At 37.8% G+C, this 25,508-nt stretch overlaps 1 protein-coding gene across 1 annotated transcript; it reads left to right on the forward strand.

The window, feature by feature from the left end:
* Window positions 1–36: 36 nt before the first annotated feature.
* ZBTB49 (zinc finger and BTB domain containing 49) lies at window positions 37–19,450 on the forward strand. Its single transcript, XM_037384887.1, has 8 exons — window positions 37–143; window positions 1,695–1,868; window positions 3,952–5,057; window positions 11,074–11,120; window positions 14,969–15,042; window positions 15,790–15,872; window positions 15,961–16,122; window positions 18,099–19,450. The coding sequence occupies exons 2-8, from the start codon at window positions 1,717–1,719 to the stop codon at window positions 18,770–18,772; spliced, it is 2,298 nt and encodes a 765-aa protein (XP_037240784.1). The 5' UTR covers window positions 37–143; window positions 1,695–1,716; the 3' UTR covers window positions 18,773–19,450.
* Window positions 19,451–25,508: the final 6,058 nt, after the last annotated feature.

A 25,508-nucleotide genomic window follows, 5' to 3' on the forward strand; every position in this document is an offset into this window, starting at 1 on the left:
CCGCCCCGCGCCCCCCGCCCCGCAGCGGAAGCGGAAGAGGCGGCAGCGGAAGGAAGCGGCGGGCTGGGGCCGCCGCTGATGGTGGGGCTGGGGCTGCCGCCGGGCGGCCGCGTGGGGATGGAGCTGGGAGGTGGCCGGAGCCGGTAAGCGCTGGGCTGAGCAGTGCCGGCTCCTTCCTCTCGGCTGCCCTCCCCGCCTCTGCCAGGCCGCGCCGCGGTACCCCCGCCCGCTGAGGGCTGTGTGGCGGCCGCGTCGTCCCGCCGCGGCGACTGGCGCTCGGCCCGCCCGCAGCTCTGTCGCCCTGCGGCAGCGGCTGCTTCCACCTGCTACCGGTCCCTCGCCCGGCTGCGGCGGCTCCGCGCCTTCCCGCGCCGCCGCCCGCCCGCCTGGTTCCGGGGCAGAGCCCGCCTCCCCCCCCCTCCGGCGCCCGGTATTGTGTCGTGAGGGCGGCCCTTCCCCTGCCCCCTTCTCCCCGCAGAGCCCCCCGGCCCGAGCTTCGGCGGGGCGAGGCCGAGCGGAACCCGAAATGGCAGTTTGAGCGTATTTGTGCGGCTGCTTCGGGGGCTCCTCTTGCTGGGGAGCAGCTCGGCGCGCCGGCCTCCCCAGTCGGGGGGCGGGCGGGCCCCTGGTGGCACAGGTTGGGCCCCTGGTGGCACAGGTTGGGCCCCTGGTGGCACAGGTTGCTCAGGGCTTGCGAGGTGCTGTGGGGGGAGGCGTACACAAAGCAGTTGTCTGGTGGGCAGATGTGGGTGCTTTATTTTAAAGCCTGGTAAAAGGCGCGATAAGAATAAAACCAAAAATAGTACAATATAGTAGCCCACCTCAATGCAACAGGAGGCAGCGAGTCGCAGAGTAACAATAAATTAGAATGTGGAGCCTTTAGTGCTCATCAGAATTGAGAAGGGGCAGCTGGCTTTCTTGTCACATCTAACTCAAGGTGGTTTTTCTGCTTCATTCATTACGTGGAAGACTAGAAGTTCTAACTGTCCTAATAGTTGGAATTTTCCTTTTGTATCTACAAGTGCGCGGGGGAGGAATTTTATCTTTCTTCAATTAAGAAAAAAGCAAATACAGGATTGTATGTAAATGTGTTGTCTGGGAATATTACTTGTCTTCCCTTCAACCTGTTCAAATAAGTGATTTTTAAAAGAGACTTTGCATTGTATTAAATAAATAAAAATTTACTATGCTGACTTGTCTAATGAATCAGATCCATGTGGGAAATATGCTTAGCTACAACAGCAACAAATACGGTATAAATAGTGCTGCTACAGTGTTCTCCCTTTTCGGTGTAGAGGGTGAAGAAGCTGTGGTTTTCCTCTAGAAATGCTGTTGATTTTGTAGGTATGATATGTTTTTTGCCTTAGAATCTGATTCTTGTTGAAGTTGGCTAAATTGGGTTTTTTTTTGTGGTTATGGAGTTGAGAGGCAGCGCTGTTAGCACATTTTTGTGGAAGCTTTTAGTTGTAAGCAAAACAATTAAAATCTGTGTTTTCTGTGTATGTTGCTGTATATCTACTGATGAGCAATACTGCGACAGATCAGAAAAACATCATTAGAGCTCACATTGCAGGTGTAAACTGAAGTCTGTTTGCTTTGGGAGCTAAAACAAATTGTAAAATTGTTCTTTCTATTCTAAATTAATTTTACAATTTAATATTTAAAATTCATCTTAGCATTCTATTTCATTGTAGGTAATTTAAATGATATTCTAGCATGGACACTGTTGCTAGCCATAGTTGTCATCTTCTCCAGCAGCTACATGAACAGCGCATCCAGGGTCTTCTCTGTGACTGCATGCTGGTGGTAAAAGGTGTCTGCTTCAAAGCACACAAAAATGTATTAGCTGCTTTCAGCCAATATTTCAGGTATGTAATAGTATATTCTTATTTCTAAAAAATGAACTAAATGCCCTTGGTTGATGTTTTCTCTGAGAAGGGAAGTTTTTTCTGGTAGTTGCAGACTACATAACTGTTTAGTGTAAGGGGAAAAAACTGTCTAGAGATAAATCTGTACCAAATATTTAATCTAATTAAAAACTGTGTCTGTTATAATTTATTTTCTAGATATACATAGCTAACTACAGCACTGTTTGAGTTGGGCATTTTCTTGATCCTTGCTTGCTTACGGTGCCTCATATAATGGATTCTGGCATAGACTTGCATTCAGTATTTCATTTTGAGAAGGTAACTGTTTACAAGAAGCTTAGTAGAGTACATGAACAGAGCCAGATGATGGATATAATTGATGAAACAATTCACATTACCCATTTCCGGATAATGTGAATTGTTTCATCAACTGTGTATTCAAAATAAAATTTGATTATGTAGGTTATTATGAATCTCTGTTTAGAACAGTCTCAGAGACGAGATCTGTGTTTTAATGTATACAGGTGGCCCATGAAGCCACATCATTGGTTTCTTTCCTTTCTGTATAGCCCTCACTGATTCTCTAGATTTTAGGGGGTGCAGGATCTCTCAGCTTAGTGTTTTACATTAGTTATGAGCAAGCTGTTAGATCTGGCAGTTTTTAGGTATTGTTTCTTGAAACATCTCTAAAGCTTGATTACTAATTGTTATGTAAGAAAATTATTTTTATGTTCGGGGGAAAAAAAGATGAGAGGTTGGTTTTCCTTTTTTATCTTCTAGTGTTGAAATCCTGGTGATGAAGTGAAATTATGCTCAAAGACTGGATTTTTCAAGTAGTAAAAAAGAACTAAACGCTCAGCTTTTATTAAAATTCAGTAGGATATTAATGACTAATTTATTTAGACTCTCAAACCAGATCTACTCACTATAGTTCTGGTTTTAATGTAGATAGTATGGGCTGGATTTATGAAAGAATTTGGATATGGGCACTGCCTTCAGGGTAGCCTCTGCATTTCTAAAGTTTAAGCCTAGACTGTTATTTACTTACGATTCAGAGCTCATGGGTTTTGTGACCACCTTTAAACAAAACCTAATTGGAGAGTCAACCCACAGAGAGAAATCATGAAGTTCAGGGAATTTCCTAGTGTAGGAAAATAGCTACATAGGAGTGACCTGACCCCATTTATGTATCGTCGTTCACTGTTAGAGTATCAGATTTGAGACTGGGGGTTTTAATGGAAGGGCGTGAAGTTCCTGACTGAGGCAGAGTACGAACCCACTTAATCTAGGACTGGTTATGCACGTGAAGAACTACAGCTCTGATGGTAAGAGTATTTTATATCAAATAGTAAGAAGTCTTATGAATTCATACACTTCAAGGATTCAGTGACAATTCAGTGGGTATTGGTTGGACTGTTTAGGCTTATTTACCTGTACTCTTCATTATTCTTTTACTTGGTTCTCACCCAGCACCAGTACAAAAGTACCTTTTTTTTTTATATGAGGGAATAGATTGAAGGTAATGCCGTTCTCTTGTGTACTATCACCATCCTCTTATCTGCTTGTGGAGAAAGAATCAATGATACGAACTTCAGTAAGGTTTACTGATAAAGTTTGATGGACAGACTCAGTTGTCAGAAGAGGGTAATTTAGCTGACTTTGAGGTCAGTCTTCTCCTTTTCACTAGAAAATTTATCGTGACCTGTTTTATTTGCCATAATGGAAGGAGAAACACCATTGTGCATCAACCAACTTTTTCAAATAGTCCGTAAATACAGCAGAGCACCTAATAAGTTAAGAATGTTGGATAGGAAACCACAAGTATTGCGTGTGATTCCAAAAATTAAAAAACAGAAAATAAAATTTATATAAAGGATCGTTTTATTTTATACATACTTTGTGTACCACTAGTGTAGGAATAATACATAAGGCAAGTAATGGAGTGTAAAATAGTGTAAAAAAAGGACCGTATAGCGTCAATTGTTGTTTCATACCAGGCAGTCTGTTTGAGGTGGTATTTTTTTCATAGAAGTGTTTGTGAATTATATGTGTTTGTGTCTGACTATTTGCCTTATTTTATCAGGACCCTTTTCCAGAATTCTTCAGGCCAGAAGAATGATGTCTTTCACTTGGACATTAAAAATGTAGGTGGCATAGGCCAGATCTTGGACTTCATGTACACCTCTCACTTGGATCTTAGCCAGGACAATGTACAAGCTATGTTGGATATTGCACAGTGTCTCCAAGTGCAAAATGTGCTCAACATTTGCCACACCTTTTTAAAGTCTTCTGCAGCTGTAGAGCAAACAGCCAGCATGCCTTGTAATACCGTATTTTCGCTGCAGCATACTTTGACTGCAGATACAAGCTGTGCCAATGACAGTTATGGAACAAACCTATTGCATGAATGCTCGTCTGACACACAAGCTAATAAAGCCTTGGCTGACCACCATTCTCACACATCGCAGTCTGTTAATCTTCACACACCCTCAAGTGATGTACAGAAACAACCACAAGACTCCTTAGATGGCAACTGCACAGAGCTTCCTTTTAAACAACCAAATTACTATTATAAACTACGTAACTTTTACAGTAAACAGTTCTATAAGCAAAATGCGTGCTCTAATCATGAGAGAGGAGCAGAACAATCTTTTTCTTACAACACATCTACAGAAATAAACACAGTAGAGAGTAATTCTTGTACTGTCAATCACTCTGAGTGTATTCTGGAAACCTCTGATCATTTACCATCAAACTTTCTGGTTCAGTCCGTGAATGAAGCTGCTTCAGACCAAGATGCAGAAAGCACACTTATGCAGCCCACCAAACAGATGCGGCTGAAAAAGGCAGTACACCTCAAAAAGTTAAATTTTCTAAGATCTCAGAAATCTGCAGAACAGCCACCTGAGCCTAAAAGAGATGACAGTACAATAACAAGAGTAATTGAATCTGTAAATGAAAGTACCATGGACATGATAAATGTTAGAGTTACTGATGAAAAAGGAGCTGACGATCTAGTGAATTCTGAGAATTTTGAACAAACTGTTGAAATTGAAAGGTCTCAAGGTCCTTTGGAACAAGAAGGGCAATCACAGACTCTTCAGTCACAGAGGCAATATACTTGTGAATTATGTGGGAAGGCTTTTAAACATCCAAGCAATTTGGAGCTCCATAAAAGGTCCCATACAGGTACAGTTATCAATAACTTAGTTTGCAGCTTCTCCTGTTTCAGAGAAGCTGTTTAAGGGTCTGTTTTCAAAAGGTTGTAGTTTTGGTTTTAAAAATGAATAATCCTACAGGAATAAAGACACTTAAGACTGAGCTTAGCTGAGAGTTGTAGTAAAGATTTCTCCTTCGTACTTGTTTTTCTAGGGTTCTTTTTCAAAGAATGTTTTGTTGATACTTCAATGAACATTTTACTTTTGTCTTGCATTTAGAAGGGGCATTTGAAGTCAGTTTGTCAGATGGCCTGGAAGTCTGAGTCAGATAACAATGAAAAGTGTAAATGGATAGGAAATGATACTACAGGTGTTCTAGATGACCTCAGTTCTCTCTGATCGTATATTCATTGCAAGATACAAGTGATGAGGGCTTGGTAGTCATTTCCTTTTAACCTGTAGAAAGATGCTCTATAGTTAGTTTATACCTTTTTCCTATTGTGAACAACTTTTGTTGCATTTATCTAGGTAATAATGCTCTTGCTGACAAGTAGGCTGCAGAGTGAATGGGAATTTTGAATTAATTTACTTTGTTTTAAAAACTCACAGGTAATATTATTTTTAAACTTGGCATAGATTTATTTCTATGCATCTTTTTATTCTAGTGAAAAACAAGACCTAGTCTAACTTTGATTTAACTAATTTGTTCAATTTAACCAGCATGTTCTATTATATTTCTACAACTCTAGTTACGTTTTTTTAAAAGGAATTCCAAGAATTACCTTAGCTAGTCAAGTAACACCATTGATTCCAAGTCCTTGAGATGGCATTCGTGATTAAGCTGTTGAATATTTTTTGCCTTTCTTTTTCCCTGTATTAAATACGCAAGTGCATCTCCCTTGGTCTTGTCAAATAAACATCATTTTGCAAATGAGCATACATGTATTGGTACTGTGACAGTAAATAGGAATCCCTCTTAGCAGACATTAACTGCTTTTGTGAATTGAGCCTTGGTATTGAGAATTTGTATTTCCATATTATTGGTAGAACAATCTTTCCAGAACCGGAAAATAAGAACGTTTTTCATTAGCTTCCTGTAGTTTTCACTTAGTATTTTTCACTACTTCTGTATGTTCACCTTACTAATAATATATTTTTTTTTCATTTGGTCTTCTGTGAAAGTTGCGTATGTCTCTTACCTAGATCCTCTATTTGCCTTGGATTTTTTTGAACCTATTATCTGATTTGAGGTGATACGATCAGGTATATTTTAATATTTTAGAAATTTCAGCAGAATAGGTAATCAGATAGAGGCTTTAGTGTCTAGAGAAGACCCAGCTGAGGGAGAGATTCTGAAGTCAGTAACATGTGAGTTTGTGTTAGAGCATCTATGCGAAAGAGGGACCCCCGACTATGAGAAACCTGTTAGAATTTGCCCTTCCTTAGACATCTCAATCACTGGAAGAAATCTGGATTCTGTGAGTTCTGGTACCCATTAAACTAGTTCTGTTAAGAGTGTGTTGTCTGAATGATAAATTTCATTATTGTATGTTTCAGAGTCTGCTAAACCACTTAAAACATGAAGTTCAAAGTTTAGTTCACCTCTTCAAATGTATTGTAACTTCAAGGTTAGGGGAGTGGACTGGGTACTAAGCTTTGTAGAAGAAAGTGACTATAGCCCTGATACAAGAGTTCTACAAATTATTTTTTTTTTTTTTTTTAATGTAGCATGGACAGCAAATGCTTACAAGTCTAGGAAATGGAAAAATAGGAAAAGGGTTGCAGTAGCTTTGCAAGTTTATTTATGCATGTTGCAATTCATTTCTTTGTTTTTATTTGAGGTCTGTGTATTTACACATGCTTCCACTCCCCTTAAGCTCTGGTAGATACTGTTTTACATTCACCACACTGCTTGATATTAACTAGCTTTATAAGTTGTGTAAGAAAAGTGATCCTAGACTTGGTTTTGTTGTTGTTGCTGTCCTTCTCTGCTAGTCTGAGTATATATTGAATTCAGGAATTCCATGCTGCTTCTCATAACACTATGTTCTTCCAATAGTTTTAAAAAAAATCCAGATTTGAATGCTACTTAACGTGTCATTAATGCTCTTCTATAGATGTGCTACACCGACAAAGTTTAAGCGTGTGAGTTTAACAAATAATAAGCACAAAGAAGGATGGAAAAACTGAGACAAGAATACGACTAGATAGACCTGTTCGCTTGCTTGTAATTTTTGGGTCGTGTTAATTTGTTTTTAAATATCCAGCCAGTGCAAGAAGAGTATTTGGGAAATTGCATTGGATAGTTAATATATGAAGGATCTGTAGCTGAAGGGCACATCTGTATCATTAATATTAGGTATACTGGTAGTTAAGTGATGTAAGTGATGCTAAAAGCCATTTCCATTCATCTGCCACTTCAGAAAGCATAGCAAATTGCTAGCTAATTAATTTTATTTAAAAACATTCGTTTTCCAGAGCTAAACAAAAGGGTTAGCAAGCATTTAAGTATTAGAGTGCTTACTGAAAGTCCTCCAGATCTGGCTTTGTTGAAGAGATGAAGGAAGCAAGTTATTAAAATGGAGCTTTCACACTGGCAAGCCAGTTTTTAACCCACAAATGACAACTCTTCTAACAAGTACTGTAATGGCCTAGTTGTCAAAAAGAAGCACATGTGAAATCCTCTCTCCCTGAACACCAGGAACTACTAAAAAAATTACAGATTAACATATTTGCATTGATGAGTTTTCTGTGTGAAGGACAGGCATACTATGTTTCAACACAAGTCCTTGTATTGGGTTGTCTAGTTTTAATTGTATTGCTAGGGAATGTTTAAAGGAATCTCTAAACAGAGCCTATTGCATTGACTTCTAAGACTGATTTTAACTTAACTGAATGTTATTTGTTTTTTATTAGCTTGACCTGTCTGAAAAAAAGGAAGCAAGTATATCTCTCTTACAAAGTCCTTACCTGTCCAAGAACGTGCAGTGTTTTGGGTTTAAAAAAAAGAATCTTAAAAAATATTTTCAGGAGGCATATAACACAAAAAAAACCCCACCCAAAACCCAGCCTTTCCACAGAACACTCTTGGCAGGATAGAATTCAACAGGAGCAGAGTTACACTGTCATGTAATACACTGTTGATCCTCAGCCTTTTCATTCTGAGCTTTGCCTTGAGCAAGTTGCCAGCATTCCATGCCTTAGCGGGTCCTGCTCCTCACCTTTGTGATCTCTTTAGAAACACTCCCTCTGCCTTCATGCCTTTTTCCAGTGGAGCTGACACACCACTGCTTTGATCCCACTACTGTGTACATTATGTTTATTTCTTCTTGCAGAGTGTGGAATAAGAAGGATGCAACAGAAGATAGAAAACACGAGGCAGTCCAGGGGTTTGAAAGTAAAGTCTCCTGGATGTTTGTTTAAGCATTGTCTTAATTGTAGTTCAATTACTAATTTTCCCACAGTCTTCTCCGTTGCTGTTGATCCAGCCATGGTCTTTGAGAAGATTAGTGTTCTCAGATAAGGTTTTTGGTTTGAAGTTTAATGACAGTCATAGAATCATAGAATAATTTAGATTAGAATGGACCTCTGGAGGTGGCAGGTCAAATTAGATTGGATCGTTTTTCTCATGATCTTGTCTAGTCAAATTTTGGGTCAAGGACAGAGATTCCACAGCCTTTCCCAGCAACCAGTTCCAGTGTTTGACCACCCTCATGGGGCAAAAGATTATTCTCCTATACCTAATCAGAATTTCTCATGTTCTAACGTATGTCTGTTGCCTCTTGTCCCGTGACTGTGTATCTTCAAGAACAACCCAGTTGTATCTGTCTTCCCATTGCATGTAGACAGCAGTAAGATTTCTTGTTTGCCTTCTCTTCTTAAAGCTCCAGATGTGGTCTCGCCAATAGGTAGAGAAGAATAATCTTCAGCTTATTAGCTGCAGTCTTGCTAATACACCCTAGGAAGCAGTTAGCCTCACTTTATCTGAGGGATGCTACAACACTGAGTAATTTAGTATTTCTGCTAGAATTCATTCTTGAAAGTATGCTACTTGATATACTTGGTGGTTTGGAGTTTTAAGCAGGTACAGAATTGTTCTCCAAAAACCAACTTCACAGTTTCCTTTCAAACAAAACTTTTTTGTTTTCTCTTTATCACAGGGAAAAAACTTCCAACTCTTTGTACAAAAGTACAGTTATAATGAGGCTGCATGCAACCTGCAACAATAGTTTTGAGAAATTTGAGCCTCCAGTTCCCGCCCTCCCCCTCTAGTTATTTCAGAGTAGATTTCTGTTCAGATAATAGTCTTTGTGTCAACAGTAACTTTTTCCTTTGTGTAGGTAATTTCTGCAGAAATTGCTACTGGTGTTTTTTATCCTCCATTTCAAATTACCTGAATGCTTTTATGGTTGTCGGAAGCCTTCCCAGTTGTCACAGATCTGGCTCCCTGTTCGTTTCATTTATATTTCTGTTGTCAGTACCAGAACTTTTAGTGTTTTGCAGATTTAGAGCCATAATGAAACCAAGCCTCAGTGCTCTTCATAGTTGAGTTATTGGTTTCTTAATTTTTATCTTTAATTGAATAAAAGCTTTCTTGAAACTGCTGTAAGATTTCCATTCTTCATTAAGTAGAAACAATAAATACAGCCTCAAGCTGTCAGGCTAACTGCAAGATTGCTACTTGTGAAGCCACATAACTGTGTATGTTTACTCTGTACTTCAAAATCTATGAGAATTGCATTTAATCCTTGATCCTGAAATATGTTGAAAGAACATCACCTGCATTTGGCAGCAGGGAAGGAAAATGGAACCTCAACACCTGGATATTGTAGATGTTGCTCATAACACTTCAAGGGTGGAGGAGGTATTCTGATGTAGAGAATACTTGCTGGAAGAGAACGCTACAAATAGCCAAGAGGTATTCTGTAAAATCAGGAAAAATGTAAAAATGTAAATAAAAATCTTCAGACAGTTTTTGAATCAGCATCAAGATGAAACACAGTGTAAGATCTCTTTCCTTTTGGAAATATCTGCATACAAAATCACAAGGATTTACACTAATTACCTGTGGGCCAGATTATATATGTCCTATTAACATACAGTTAGACTAATGAAAATATAATTAGAAGTCTGTCACTGAATTCAGTGGTATTTTGAGCATTATTAGCGTAAATTCTAGAAGATGCATAGAGATTTTTATCAAAAGTGTAAAAACTAGGAAACCAAGAATTAATCCAGAGAGGGGAAAAAATAGCCTTTATGAAATGCTATAGAGGAGAAAAAGTGATTAGAAAAATGTATTAATCTCAGTTTGACAGCTGGAGAATTGAAGTATTGTGCAGTCACATTCTAGATTGAGAGTCAAGTTATTTTGAAAAGCTGAAGTGGGCTGCGGTATTTTTTTTACTGAAGCTGCTCATGTTTTTGGCAATTCAAAACTCCCGGTTCTATATGATCAAATTCAGAATTTTGAAGCAAAATACTTGGGTTAATTATGAGCTATATAGGATGAGAATTTGAAGGCAAATAAATATTTGCTGGAGGTGAATGGCTACATGCTGATCAGAGATGTATGGTACATACTGAACACAGAAAAGGGATTCCTTCCAAATTATCTTCTCTGCATTCCTTATTCTTTTTAAGAGTGGGCTTTTGTGTGTATAAGTGGAAAAACTGGTGCACTTCCCATAGCTGCTGCTGTTGTAGGACCTTGTCATCCATTCTCTTCTTCCTGGAGGTACGAGACCCCTTGCATTTGGAAAAGAACGGTGTTAAAAAAAAAATAAATCACAAAACACTGCATATTGAAACTTTTTTACCTATTTTTTTTGAAAGATAAATTCTGTTTCTGAGCGAGTCTGCCTTACATGCTTAATAGTAAATGCTGTACTTCCCTCTTGATTTCCCCTTAAATATATGGGTAAGTGTTCTTTTGGGGATGTTTTTACTCTTATCTTACATGTTTTAAAAGGAAGTGTAACAATTTAAAGCGTTTGTATTCTGTTGCAACTATTAGAAGTTCTGTGTTCTGTTTCTTCTCATTTTAGGTGAGAAACCTTTTGAATGTAACATTTGTGGGAAACACTTCTCACAGGTGGGAATATTTTATGTTATGGTACTTACACTTAAAAATGAAATGCATCTTTGTGTCAGTTCTAAAAAAAGGGTTTAAAAGGGTTTAAGTCTGTAGATTAGATGTGTTTTGTTCAAAGACAGAGTTGACTTTAGGGATAAAGTATTATAATGGCTTATTTGAAAATAGCATGTTAAATGTTTTAGATTTCTTTAATACATTTTGTACCTTTGATTCAGTCTACTCTCAAGAGATGTTATGTGTTTTACCTTCAAATGAATGTTTAACTATACAGAGCCACAATTATATTTGAAATACAGAGAACATTCATTCTTGATGTGTTCTTTTGCTTTATGCTTAGGGATACGTTGTGAATAGCCTTTTTACAGTGTCTGGAGAAAATACACGTTAGAATTTTATATAACGTTGTATTCACAATACAATTTAATCTTCCTAAATGGCATAAATTATTAAGCAGATTTTTTATGAATCAGAGAAAAAAATTTATATGGATATAATTGGGCTCAGTTTCCTTCTGCGAAGAGCAGCAGAGTTAGTCTGAAGTATCAAAACTCAACTATGACTTTTTTTAAAAAAATAATCTTGTGAAATTCCCTACTTACAGGGCCTAATCTTTAGCTTCTTAGTTTGTCATTCAATGCTTGCTTCCTGTTCTAGGTACAACAATTAATTCATATTTGTACAAATTTGGTGCCTAGTTGTTTCATATTTGCAAAACACCTATTTCTTTTCTGTTTTCTTTGTTGCAATGTGTGCACCTCAGTGCGGGAAGACAGTAGACAGGTGCATATTTTTACATTAAGATTAAATAATCATTATTGTTGAATAACTTTGGTCTTTCTTATGGATCCTGGTTTAAGGATTAGAGTTATGTTGTCTTTGTCTACCCGCCCACCAGTGCTTCTGCTTCTCTTGCTCCAGTTTTGTAGCCCACCAGCTGGACTTTTTTGATGGATGAATATCCCCCACTCTGTTACTAAATATTAATATAACAGTGCATCCAGTGAACAATACTGTTTCATGATGCTTATCAAGCCATTTTAAGCAAAGCTGAGTCTGCTTATTAGGGAAAGAAAGTGCATTTTCATTCATTTCGATGTCTGAACTTCTAGTTACTTTAAAAAAAAAAGTGGATATTTCCAAATTCCATTAAAAGTACTTTTGGCAAATGGACTGATATTGTCTACCATTACGGTGGGGGAAGAGAGAATAAAAAAAGCTTCACACACTCTGAGTGTATGACAGGCGTGACAGACTCCTCATGCAACATGCATTGCTCCTCCTTAATTAAAAACAAACAAACAAAAACCCCAACGAAACTGGAAATTTCTGTCTTTTAATTAAACACTCTTAAACAGCTTTCCTCCCCTTCCTTCCCCATTCCCTCACTTGCCTGAAGGTATAGGTAGGTGCATACTGATGGACAGTGCCTACCCATCCAGAATATAGCATTCAGCTTGTGTGCTGCAGTTCTTTCTCTGGTCATGAAAGGGAACTTGTGTACTTTTGAGGTACTTCCTTTGGAATCGTGCAGATAAGTAAGATTTCACCTCCCAGCAAGTAAGATGCAAGGATAATTACTCTCTACTTTTTTCTTAGAAGACCATTTCTGATCTTGTTCTTGATCTTCTCAGTCTGCAGCCACCGAAATCACAACATTTTGCTTACTTAAGCCTCCATGTTCTGTCCTTTTGAGACAGTGCAGTTATGCCTGGTAGTGTGTCTGCTCTTGCTGAATGTAACTGATGTTCTGTGTGTTGGAATGTGAAACAGAAAATTAAGAGTAGGGAAAATTGACATAGGAACTCATAGTCTGGAACAAGTAACCATAAATATCTTTGGCTTTTGGAGAAAAGTGTTCTTTTTTCTACTTCCAAGCCTGCGTTTTCCCTTACTACTAGTACACAGCCTGCTGCGATGTGGTCCTTCTCTGGTTGGTGATTCAGGATATCAATTTTACCTCCTGACTACCTCCTGAAGAGCTTGTTTTTGGGGACCGTATGCATTAGTTCCTTCACTTTAAAAGCATGCCAGTTACAAGTGGACTAAGTCTAGCATGTCTCTCTGGTCTCTGAATTTGGGAGGAGTGGTATGCAACCAGTATCTGTAAGAGGCTGCTTCTGAGCATTTTTTTTCGTTCATTGAAATGTTAGCAAAAGTCCTCTTACGCTTTTTCATTGGGATAGAATATTATGCCTTAAGCATGGTTGTGTACCACCTTAAAAGCTTAGGAAGAATACAAGTTACTGATGTTTCTACCTTTTTTTTTGTCTCAACACAGTTAATAAGGTCTTACTAGGAGGAAGTTGACACAGGCTTGTAATAAATAAATGGATCTACTTGCTACTGTCTGTAAAATGTTTCTAACTGGCTAAAAATGCCTGTATGGGAACTATTTCAGAATAATTGTTGCACTTCAAATTCACCCTCTGTCTTTAAGCAGAATAGCTTTCAAATGCTTATGGTATGGTTTGTTTTGTGATGTGGATAGAGGTAAAGGTTCTGTCTTTTTTGTGTTTCTCTCCAGTGCACCTCTGCACAAAATCCCTTGTCTTTGCAGAGCACAAATTGTTCCATGGAGAAGTCAGTTTAGTCGTCGTCTTCCTCAGAAATAAGTGCCTAATGCCTCTCTCTGCATGGGTTTCAGTATTATGAAGTTTGGCCTGAGTGAACAGTGGTTCAGTCATACTGTTGTCTCAAAAACTTTACAGGGGTTAAAGAAAGCTCTCTCTGGTTTCAAATGGTGATCCATTTAATATTGTCCTCTCTTTTTGTGTCTGCAATACTTTAGTTCTGGTATATTATAAGTTCTGATTACAGTGATTCATCATCACAGGTAATTAAGTCTAAAGGAGTCGGAAGAAATTACTGATGGGTCTTTGTTGTCTTACTGTGACTTAGGAGGACTTGATAATCTTTGCATCCCTAATTTTCTTGCCCGATTGAAAGGACTTAATGTTCCTTTACTGTACTTAGATAAAAACAGGCAGTTATCCATAAAAGAAAATGGAATGGTTAAAAACTGACTGTGGAAGTATGCACAGTTTATGGAACATCTGCAGCTCTTCTATCCAAACTAGCTCTATCTTGTGCCTTGAGAACTGGACTCCCAGTGGATTATCTATTCAGAAGCAGTGGTGGCTTTAAAAACATTTAAAAAGAAAAACAAGTTGGAATGAGTGAGATGTTTTTTTCTAGTCATCATCTGGTTTGCCTGCTAGACTAGCATGATTTTTACAGGATTAGGAGAGGAAAGACATGTAATAAAACCTAATTACCAGTAATCCCTTTTGTTCCTTTCTGTGCTTCTTGTTCTGTTTTCTTTTGACGTGAGTAAAGATTTATAGGCATGGAGCACTTGCCTCTGAGTGTTTTATGGATTGAAAAATGTTTATCCTATTATTTTCTTTTTAACCTCCTGGTAGGTGAATTCAGACCTCCTGATGTAACTATTTTATTTGTAGGACAGGGAAAATAAGACTAACATGAACCATATTACTAGTAAATTTTCTTCTTCACTGCAATCTAGATAGTGTAATTTTCATTTATAATTGGATCAGTTTTCAACTATAGGTCTGTCTTTTTCCTTAGCATTTGATTCCAGGCTTCTCTTATATTATTTTTTTCTGTTATTGTCAATGTATAATTGTATACATAAGCAATTTGATCTTGAAGTACATGATAGACTGTCTTTACTAGATAAGAATGCTCGAGTTCTTACATGCTTTGTCGTCTTCACTGCCTTAGAATTAGGAATAAAAAGCCAGTCTTATAGTTCCCATTATTGTCTTTTTATTTGTGTACAACAGACTAGTTGAATTTAATTGTTTAAATTACTGTCCCTTCAGGCAGGTAATCTCCAGACACATTTGCGTCGACATTCTGGTGAAAAGCCATACATTTGTGAGATCTGTGGGAAAAGGTGAGTAGAATTGTTCATCTTAGTAAACTTAACATGCTAAAACTTGTCCATGTTTTTTTTTTTTTTTAATCTTCATGATCGGGCCAAGAGTTAAGGCAGCGTCCTGCTCAGTTTTGGTTGGAAGATATTGGGTTTAAATGTGTACTGATGGGATTAAAATATATAAAGGTCTGCAAGTGTCTTGTTGCAAGTCTCAATAAGAAGATAAACATGTCATCACATATATAGTATGTGGTCTTACTTAATCTTTTCTATATTGGTGTCTTTAGTTAAGGATATACTGTTGTGTGTATTTTCAACAGTGTGAGTTACAATAAATTATGTGGTTTTATACATTTCCCTAACGTTTTTTTTCATTATTTGGTCATACAATTTTTGTTATATTTTATGGAAATTGTGAAGTACAGGTAACGATGAATTTAAGCAAAGCATTAAATATTTTTGCCTTCTGCAGGCATGTGACAGAAAATATACTAATACAGGAGTATCTTTAAATGCAGAATAAATTAGTAACATTAACAGTGAAAAAGTGTTTTTTGTTTTGGGGTTTTTTTCCTAGCATTAATTCAGTTGGACATTGCCAGATTCAAAATGTTTTTCTTAAATGCATCTATTTATCTTGGTTTAAATCTTAATCTTTGTTCAGAACATCAGCCATTCGTTGCAGTTGATTTCCACATGATACTTGGTTTAGGAGAATAACGGTCTTATAAAAGACAACAGTTGGATTTCTGTATTCTATTACAGATTTGCTGCTTCTGGTGATGTTCAGCGTCATATTATTATTCATTCTGGAGAAAAGCCTCATCTGTGTGATATCTGTGGCAGAGGTATGTAAGTACCAAAGTTTCTGCCTCAGGCTTTTTGATTGAAATGGGAGGAATCATTTTAATCTCAGTGTCTGTCTTATTTTTGTAGGATTCAGTAACTTCAGTAATTTAAAGGAGCATAAAAAGACCCATACAGCAGATAAAGTATTCACCTGTGATGAATGTGGGAAGTCATTCAACATGCAGCGAAAATTAGTAAAGCACAGAATTAGGCATACTGGAGAGAGACCATACAGCTGTTCAGCATGTGGTAAGATTTACTGTGCATAGCTTGCTTGTATCTTTGCTTTTTAAATTGTAAGTAAAAGTTCCTACGTCAGCAGAAAAACAATTAAGCAAAATTATTTTCAATTTAAATATGATGTTGTGAAAGTCTTTCACAAAATGTTGTCTTGCATACTTAATAGTCTTTCATTTGGTGTATTAAACTCCTTTAGCTGTTGCAAATAAGCTCAAAAGTGGATTTCGGTTGAAGAATAGAAAAAGGAAATAAGAGGAATCAACATTGTATGTGTACATGTCTTCATAGAAGTACTGATACTAGCTGCTTCAAAAATTGATTTATTTTCAGTATAGTCCTTCCTGATGGAAAGCTAGGTTTGGCATCACTTAGCTATCAATTGAGTCTTTTTCTGGTTTTTGTCTCCCCCACCCCCGTGCCCAATTGAATACTGTTTGGATTTAACTGCATTCAACCACAGTTTGAGAGTAAAAACCTTTTGCTACTTTGGTTCAACCTCTGGAATAAAATCAAAACTTGATCAGTGCTTCATGCCAGAGAACACCCATTTTCAATCTGCTAGATAGGTCATACTTCCAGGTGGTCTGGAAATGGCTCTTTGATCAGTGAGTCATCATTGTATAACATAGTTCTCAGAAACTGCATTATCTATCCTTATCTCATACATTACTTAGCATACTTACTTTTCTGCCCTTAAGTGCTATTTTGCTATAATTTAATTCATGTTCTGAGGAGTCGGCTTTGAAGGAGAGTAGCTCCATATGATCAAGTCCAACTGCAGTATGTTTTATTTGTAATGTATTGAGGCGTAAGAAAAGGTAGTATTATCAGGGGGTCTTAGATCAGGAGGAGAAGATACAGACATGCAGGATCTGAAAAGTATAAACAAACAGTTGTGTTGCTGTCATTAAAATAGGCTTATTTTCATCTTGTCTTGCAGTGGTCTTTTGATTATTTTTCATTTTAGCCAGCTCATCTTGTACTGAGAAGGCAAAAATTGCGCAAAGATCTGATCAAGTGTTAAGAAATCATTCACATTATGCAAAAAATCCACATGTATTATTCCAGTAATTTGTAATCTTACTATTACTGTTCAGTGGCTTTTCTGAAGAGATATACGGGCAGTAGAATAAAAAGCATGATGCCGAAATTGAGACTGCGGTCCTACTGGGCTTTCAGATAATAGTTTGGTTTAGTTGGTGTCTGTCCAAAATCACAAATAGGGACCAGCTTGCTTCTACTGTCCTAAAGAATGTGAGGTGTCTGAATCAATGTCACAGTTCTGGAAATCAATGCTTTCTTGTTCTGCTTGTTCTTCTACACTTTGCTGGGGTTCAGCCTCAAACACTTTTTTTCTTTGCAGTATGGTAATGGAGCTTATTTGAACCTGTGGTTCTGAAGACAGGCAAACAGTTGAATATTTTACTGTATTCTAATATTTACAGCAGGAAAAAATTATGGTTTTGACGCATTCTCTGGATAGAATGTAAAAAGTGGACTGCTGCATGATGTTAGCTCAAAGTTAACAAAAAAGCTAACTTTTTTAGCGCTACAAGAATAGTTCCTTGGTAATGAACAAACCATTACTTTCTGTGATGCAGTTCTCACTGGAAGAATATATTTAGAAGCTTATCAGCATAGTGTTTTTCTAGACAGATTAATTAAACTGATTATTTAATTTATTTTTTTTCCTCCAGAAGATTGATACAAACTGAGAGCACTTACAGCTTTCAAATACTAATGGATGTTCCCATCTCCAGAGACAAAAACTAAAGCACTGGGAGACACAAGTTCGAAAATCAGATTAAGAATAAGAAATAAGTCACTGAATTGTAAAAGTAGATGAAACTTGTTTGAACCTGTTCTAGATAAAGTACCATGATTGGGACGTATCGTACCTTATCACTTCATATGTTCTCTAATTGAAACATGTTTATGCACTTGTGTTAAGAACAAAATCTTAATCTATCACTTCTGTCTTGTAGGGAAGTGTTTTGCAGGCTCTGGTGACCTGCGTAGGCATGTGAGGACTCACACAGGAGAAAAACCCTATACCTGTGAAACTTGTAACAAATGCTTCACTCGCTCTGCTGTTCTACGGCGCCACAAGAAGATGCATTGTAAAGCCCCTGATGAAGGTCCAAACACACTAGATGAATTTACTCAAGGGATTGAAACATCTGACCTTGACAAGTCTCAGAGTTCTGACTCTTTTGGCCAAGAAATGTCTGTTACATTGTTACCAGTGTCTGTTAAGTTTCCCATTCGTCCAACTGCAAATTCAACGGAATTTGATAGTTCTGCGGATTCTTACTGTAAATTGCGATCAATGATTCAACACCATGACTCGGCAAACCAACAGAAACTGAATGTGGATTCTGCTAAAATCCCAAAAGCTCAGACACAGCAGACTCCGCCACCACCACCATATGCTTATGCAGATGTAGATGTGTCTTCTGCAGAAGAACCCTTACAGTCTGATAATATTCCCATGATTCGTTCCTCTGGGGTTAGCTTGGACAGTCATTGTAATGATCCACTAGGCAGTCGAACATCATCTGCTGCATACAAGAATAATGAAGGACCGTTCTTCTCCAGCATGACCCTCTGGGGTTTAGCTATGAAGACCTTGCAGAATGAAAGTGAATTGGAACAATGAGGGCTCAGGGGACTGTATCAAAACTTCTTAGAGGCATTTCATGCTGAAGTGATTGTGATTGCACTGCAGCATAGAGATCAGAGCTAGTTTTTAAGCCAACTAGCTTGGATACTGGTAGAAATTGATATGCATGCCCAGAACCCAGTGTAGGCTGCCTTTACACCACTCAGCAAAGTTCAGATCTAGTTTCGGGGACCTTTGTTCTGTGACTGCACTGTGTAGCTCATGTGTTGCCATAATTTACTAAAATTTTCCATTTACTAAACTTGTCATTTAACTTGGTATTTTTTGCCTGATAATGGAGGAGAAGATGGCCCAAAGCCTAATTTCACTAGAAGTGTACAATTCCAATTGTGGGTCATTGGAGTTGTATAAGGGTGTAGATACGAAAGGAGGAAAATACTTAACAAATCCTTTAGTGAATCTGAGTTTCAGTAGTGGCTTTCTTACCAGTAGGATCATTGGTTTACATGACTTGAGTATTGTGATATTAAATGTAAATGTTAAATACTGGACAATATTTGTGATAGTGCAAAGTAACTGTATATCTAGAAACTTTATTTTTTTACAATAAAGGCTTTTTTTAGTATTTTATAAACTATTTTGCACAGCAGATTGTTTGTACAAGGAAGACCAAGATCAGGAAATGCGAATAAAGGGAAGTTGTTTTACATTGTATCTTAATTGCTCAATGTGTTTCATGTTTTTATGATTTTCAGTAACACAATTCCATCTATTCCAGGTATCTTTACTAATGCTAATAGGGATACCACTGCAAGAAAAGCTGCACTATAAATAAGTGCAATCAACACAGCAGTATATTGTCTTGCATTTGAGTGAATTAGTGTAAAACATTGGCTAATTAATGGAATGGATAGACCGTTACAGATAGAAACTTTGCTTAGAGGCCTTTTTCAGCTTTGGTGCTTTGAGTGGCTGCATGCATTTTCAGTATAGATCTGTTGCTGCATTTCAAACTGCCTGCTAGAGTCATGTGAGTTTTACTGCCTCTTTCCAGTACATCAAAATGTTTTATCAGTACTGTCAAGCCTTATGCTAAAATATTCCTTAGATACTGTAGTTTCTGAAATGAAAATGTCCTTGTACTATCCTTTCTGAAGTTCATTCTCGGGATGGGAAGTCTGTTTGAAGTACATACTTACTTCCTATAAGGAGTCTCAGTGTTTGTAGGCTGAGAAGTAGATTTCAGTGTTTTGCAACAGCTAACAAGATCTGGTATCACTGCTGTTTTAATAACACTACACTTCCTGTGCTGAAAGAATCGTGTTTGTGTAAAACTGGTAGCGGGAGCTGTCTAGTAATTAATATGTAATACCACATTTTCCTGGTATTAGAAAATATATCATGACACATATCCCACTAAAGTACAAAGATTCAAATCAATTATTATTGTCTGGTTCTTGGTAGAACAAGAGTAAGTTTTGCTAGAACAGGAATGTAGACCACATAGAACGTAGACTTATAGTCCACTGCTCACATTCTGTGGAAGTTCAGAGCCTGGAAGATACAGCTTTTTTTTTATATTTTTAAAGGGGTCACCACTTACTTTCCCACAGGAATTCAAAACTAGCTGTTTAGTTTCTTCTTGTTTTAACACCATGCCTTACAATTTATGGCTTCCCTTTCTTTACAGGGCCCTGTACCTCCCTGGTTTTAACTGCTTTCAACCAGAGTTGAAATAAGAAAGATAATATTGCTGGCCAGAGCACAGCACTCCTGAAAACAAAAGGGGCAGAACGTTACACTGTATATGTAAGCCTTGAAAAATACAAATTTCTCTTAATCATCATTTAATATTATGAAAAATCTTTTTTTCACTATGTTAACAGACCAGTTAAAGAAAAAAAAAAAATAGTCCAGGTATACTGGAGAGCAAATTGGGAATTTTTTTTCACATTTCTTTTCTTGTAGCGCACGTATACTAGGAAACGAAAACATCTGTATTTTTCCAGCCGGCGAAGTCAAAAACAAGAAGCTTTTGCAGTGCCTAATGTTAAAAATAGTGTGTAGGCTAGCAGAACACTGGCCCACATGGGATTAAGCAGGCAACACTTTGTATATCTGAACCCTTAGCTCTTCTTTCATTAATTTTTCTTTCACATTATTTGTTGGTGAACACTGCAGACCTTTGTGGAAATCATCCATGTGCTATTCAGCAATCCATGTGTTACAGTTTGGGTGCTCACATTGGCTGTCTGCTTTCCTTGCACTAGTGCCTAAGGCAAAATAGCTTTTCTCTTGCCAGTCACTAGCTCAGTAGCTTTCCCCTTGCCAGAAACTATTTTTAGAATTAGTTATTCCAAGAGAAAATAGAAAATTGGTTCTGCTCCCATGAGGATTCTGTTGCTTGAAAAGGACAAATATGCAATTTATGAACCTCCTAACAACTTAGTTGCTTCTGGTTCTGCAATAGTTTTGCTTCCTTTGTTTTATTTTGGTGGAGTCAGTATAGGGTAAGTTTAAAACAGACGAAGTTGCAACCTTTGTCCTCTTTTTAACTGAGTATTGGAGGTCTATACACTTTGTTTTGGAGGAATGTGTTATTGCTGAAGACTCTTGAAGTTAAAATGACATCTTGAGATGCTTGTAAGCACATAGATTGCTAGGTATTAAGTGCTTTGTGCCAAGAGGAAAGCCATGTTGCACTAAGGATATTTTCTTTTGCTTGGCAATATTTCTGTAAGAGTGTTTTACACCAAAAACAATGAAGGTTCTTAAACCTGCTACTAGATTGTCAATACTGTTTGCAGCTTGGGAAGTTTGATTAAACACGATGTTGTAGTGTGGCATCTTGAGATGGAATTAGAGAAAAGAGTCCATCTGAGTTTGCACAGCTGGAACCCAGGTTCCAGAGACAGCGCAGCACTGGGCAGGAGCGCTAAGAACTGTTATTTCTAGCTGGCTTGAAGGAAAAGCTGAGCAAGAGAGAAATTTCAAAAGATGTGTAGATGGATGTAGTCAGATGGAAGAGAATGAATTTTTATGTATGGAGTGAGGTTTTGGATTAAGAAGCCCCATCCCTGCAGCCACTTTGCAGTGAGAATACCACTACCTGACTGCAAGAAGGTGTATTTTGCTTTTGTTTTTCCAAAATCAAATACAGTATGTCATGTCAATTTAGTATTGTATGAGCTTTTTTCAGTGAGACCTCTGTAGAAAATTACCTTGAAAGAGGATATTTTTCTGTATCCTAATAATTTCATATGCCAACCCATAGGTCCATAATGAAAGGAATGTTTCAGTGGGGATAGCAAATAATGTCTGATAGTTCTAATGCTGCCGTAAAGCTGGCACAGCTGGAAAACAGCAGCTACCCCGTGACGTTGAAGAACAGGTGGAAACCGTGACATAATTATTAAGCCAACAGTATTTCACAAGCAGCAGATGCCTAGCCATAGCTATTGCTCATAAATATCCATAGCTGGCATGCTGAGGGTATGAATAGGCATCAGTCAATCGGCTAGTAGCAGGCAATGTTGAAATGCCATTATAATCGATGTAAATGGCATGTTATTTAAAAAAAAAAAAAAAAAGTTTTTTGGAAAGAGGATGTTAACCAGCCTGGCATAGTAAAATTGAAGGACTGCTAATTGTTATTTATTAGAATAACTATCCTGTAGTTTGGAGCTGCTGTTCAGTTCATCTTGCAAACTCTAATCACTTTTGTTTCCAGAAGATGCAGGTAACTGCTGAAGGCTTAGTTTGGGTTTGTTCAGTGCAGAGATATCTGCGTCATTTGACTCCTGCATAATATAGAAAAATTAAGTTATAGTGGTGTTTAATTTTTTGAAGGTGTTACTGTGTTTTTCAGATGATTTCAGTGTGTTAAACCTATACAAAATTTAACCTGCCATTTTTATGTGGGTACGTTTTCTGTGTGTACACAGGAAAACAATATATCATATAATTAAGTCTAAGTTCAAATAACTCCCCCTCCAAAAAAAAGTCCTGTGCTTGAGATTTATGATCTAGTTTAGAACTGAAAATAAAAAGTTGTATAAGGAGGCAGAACTTTAGTAGGAAGGACATCGAGCCATTACTAGGATGTTGCCATCGAACACATACAGTTTTTTGTGGGCTGAGACTTCATCTGCATTCTTTCACACCCATTTTAAACCTGGCCTACAAGATGGTTTGCTGTTTCTTGAATTCAGAGATTGGGGTTTAGAACAGAGCACTTGTGCTTTGTTTCCATGGCTTCTTCGGCAAGTCCAAATAGGCTTAAACTCCTGTTGATAATTTTATAGGGAAGTAATTGCTACACATGAAGTCTTCCCAAAACATCTAAGTGGCATATACAAGAGCAAGCCAAATTTAAGACAAAATCAGTGTGAAGCAAGTAGAACTGGCCCCGTAGGCTCTTTGCTTCTGGAATCCACTTTTTTCTTTCCTTTCATTGTCTTCCCCACCATGGGTAGCTCCATTCAGACGTGGACAGCTGCATTCAATTCTTGCTGCTCACTTCATGCCTCTTACCCACCCCTCATAATCCAGACCAGAGGTTAACATATTCAAGCTCAGTGAGGACAAATGTAGAGGCATATAGGTAGAGTCACGCATAGTTGTAAAACTCTCTAAAAATCTCCGTGTTTTGTGGTATGTGCTGGGATTTTGGATATTTGGCTTTCTTGCTAAAGAGCTTGTTTGAGAAGTAGTATGTAAAACAAACATGAGATGGTCCCGCTTGTACAGAAGACTTAATAGAAAGCAAGCAAATGTGAGCTTTGTGGGCAGATTTGAAGGAGGAAAATGTGATAGCTTGGGAAATATGTTCTAATGACAACTGAAGGGCCTGAGATGCAGATATTTGGCAATTTGGTATGCTAATGACTTCAAAGTGACCTGTGCTCCACTGCGCTGCAAATAGATTTCTTTGTATTGGTACACACAGGCTTGTGCTTTCTGGTCCATGGCCTTATTCATTAATCCTTACTGACATCTATTATTGAATTTGCCTTCTCTAAATAGTTGGTTTCCACCTCTGTTATTAAACGGCCATCCTAGGAAATAGCTAAAACTTACCCTTAAAACAGAGCCTAGCAAAGACGCAAGCTAGTGGCTCATTCATTTTTCTGAAGACAGTACCTCTACTGTGTAAATATATATTTTTTTTCTTTTTCCTGTAGTTGATATTCACATGTGTGTTCGGATCTGACAACGGTTTTGTTCTCTCGGTGAGGGAATTTCTCCTGGAAGGTTACAAAAGCCCATTAACACAAGCGCACAATGCGGTGCTGAGGAGCGTGCATGCATGAACTACAAGTCGGCCGGCTTTTTGTGCAGCTCTGCAGGGGGCAGTATTCCGAGAGAAAGCCTTTCAGGCCCTTTTCATGTTGCTCTGACCTTCCACTCTATATTAAACAGATGACTGGAACCAGAAAGATAGGTCATTGTGGTTGCAGTTAATATTTGTAAGGACCAAAGCAGCTCACAGCCTTTGAGGTAGAAGGGAATCATCTTAAGTGTGAAAATGTATCATCACAAGAATGGAGAGGATCAAAGGAAGGCCAGCTGGTGCTCGGACATCTTTTCATAACCTTTATTACAATGCTAGAATACACTAACCTCAATGGGAAGTCCATTCAGTTCGTGTATTTCAAATAGATAATCGGTATTCCGGTGAAACAAAGAAAGCTAAAAAAGCCCCTTCTAAAAAGGGGGTGGTCGACACAAATTTGCCTATGATTTAATCATACTGGTTTTCTAAAATCAGCTTAGCTTTTTTAATGCAAATATATGAATGTATGACATGCTTATTTTAGAAGTGGCTGAAAATTTGTAAATTTAGTTACAAAGAGTTCTAGCTGATTTTACTGTGTTTTGCTTCCATTTCAGAATAAAGGCCCTCCATGTTTTCACTTGCCATACACAAAAAGTAAGGCAAAGTATTCCAAGGGAAAACTATACAGAACAACCATAAATATTAAATCATCCAGGAGGTATGTATAGGTGGAGTCATGAAAAGGCTAAGATTAAGGCTGAATGGTTTTGACAAACACCAAAATTTAAGTTTGGGCTTCCAGGGAACATCATACTACTTGTAAGTATATATGAAATTAGCACGATCAAAGCAGGCTATTGGTGAAGATTGCTGTTTAGCGGTAGGGTGTTACAATAAAGTCCTGTGTCCACAGGCTGAGGGTTGTGCTACCAGATCCACACTAAATGATTAAGGAAAAGTAGTGGGACTGTAAGAATAGATCAGAGGATGAGCATTTCTGCCATGGTGTTTTTCAGATGGGGAACGCTGGAGATCACTAGAACATCAAAGTTCAAGCTCAAGTGTTAGATAGTTTAGTCATTACTTTCAGATTTGGATTTCAGTCAACCACTTTTTGAATTTGTTCCATGGATCCAGAACAGGGAAAGTATCCCTTCTACTCGTTGAGCAGGAAGGGACTTCCAACCAACTTTATTAAACTTTTTGTTTAAAGATTGACACTTATATGCCATTTTTATGAATTATTCGATGAATTCATATGACTATGAATTACGGCATTATTTATGAAGTTGGGCCTTGACATGATATTCAGCAGTCAGTCTCTTTAATATTGCGAAACACCAAATGGACAAAAGAATATTGCCTGTTCCCACCCAGGAAGCGACATCAGACAGTCATCACATCAGCTGAGTAAGAACTGCAGTCTGTGAAACAGGTCTGATGGGTGCTGAAGTTCTGACAGCTTCAGGACATGCAACATCTTCGTTTCAATTC

This window comes from Falco rusticolus, chromosome 1, assembly GCF_015220075.1.
Source record: "Falco rusticolus isolate bFalRus1 chromosome 1, bFalRus1.pri, whole genome shotgun sequence".
Lineage (NCBI taxonomy): Eukaryota > Metazoa > Chordata > Aves > Falconiformes > Falconidae > Falco > Falco rusticolus.

Bases quoted from the DNA above. Each gene is read 5' to 3' on its own strand.
- ZBTB49 (XM_037384887.1), top strand. From the start codon at position 1,717: ATGGACACTGTTGCTAGCCATAGTTGTCATCTTCTCCAGCAGCTACAT. The intron at 1,869-3,951 runs GTATGTAATAGT...TTATTTTATCAG, and splicing joins GCTTTCAGCCAATATTTCAG to GACCCTTTTCCAGAATTCTT. The intron at 15,043-15,789 runs GTGAGTAGAATT...ATTCTATTACAG, and splicing joins TGTGAGATCTGTGGGAAAAG to ATTTGCTGCTTCTGGTGATG.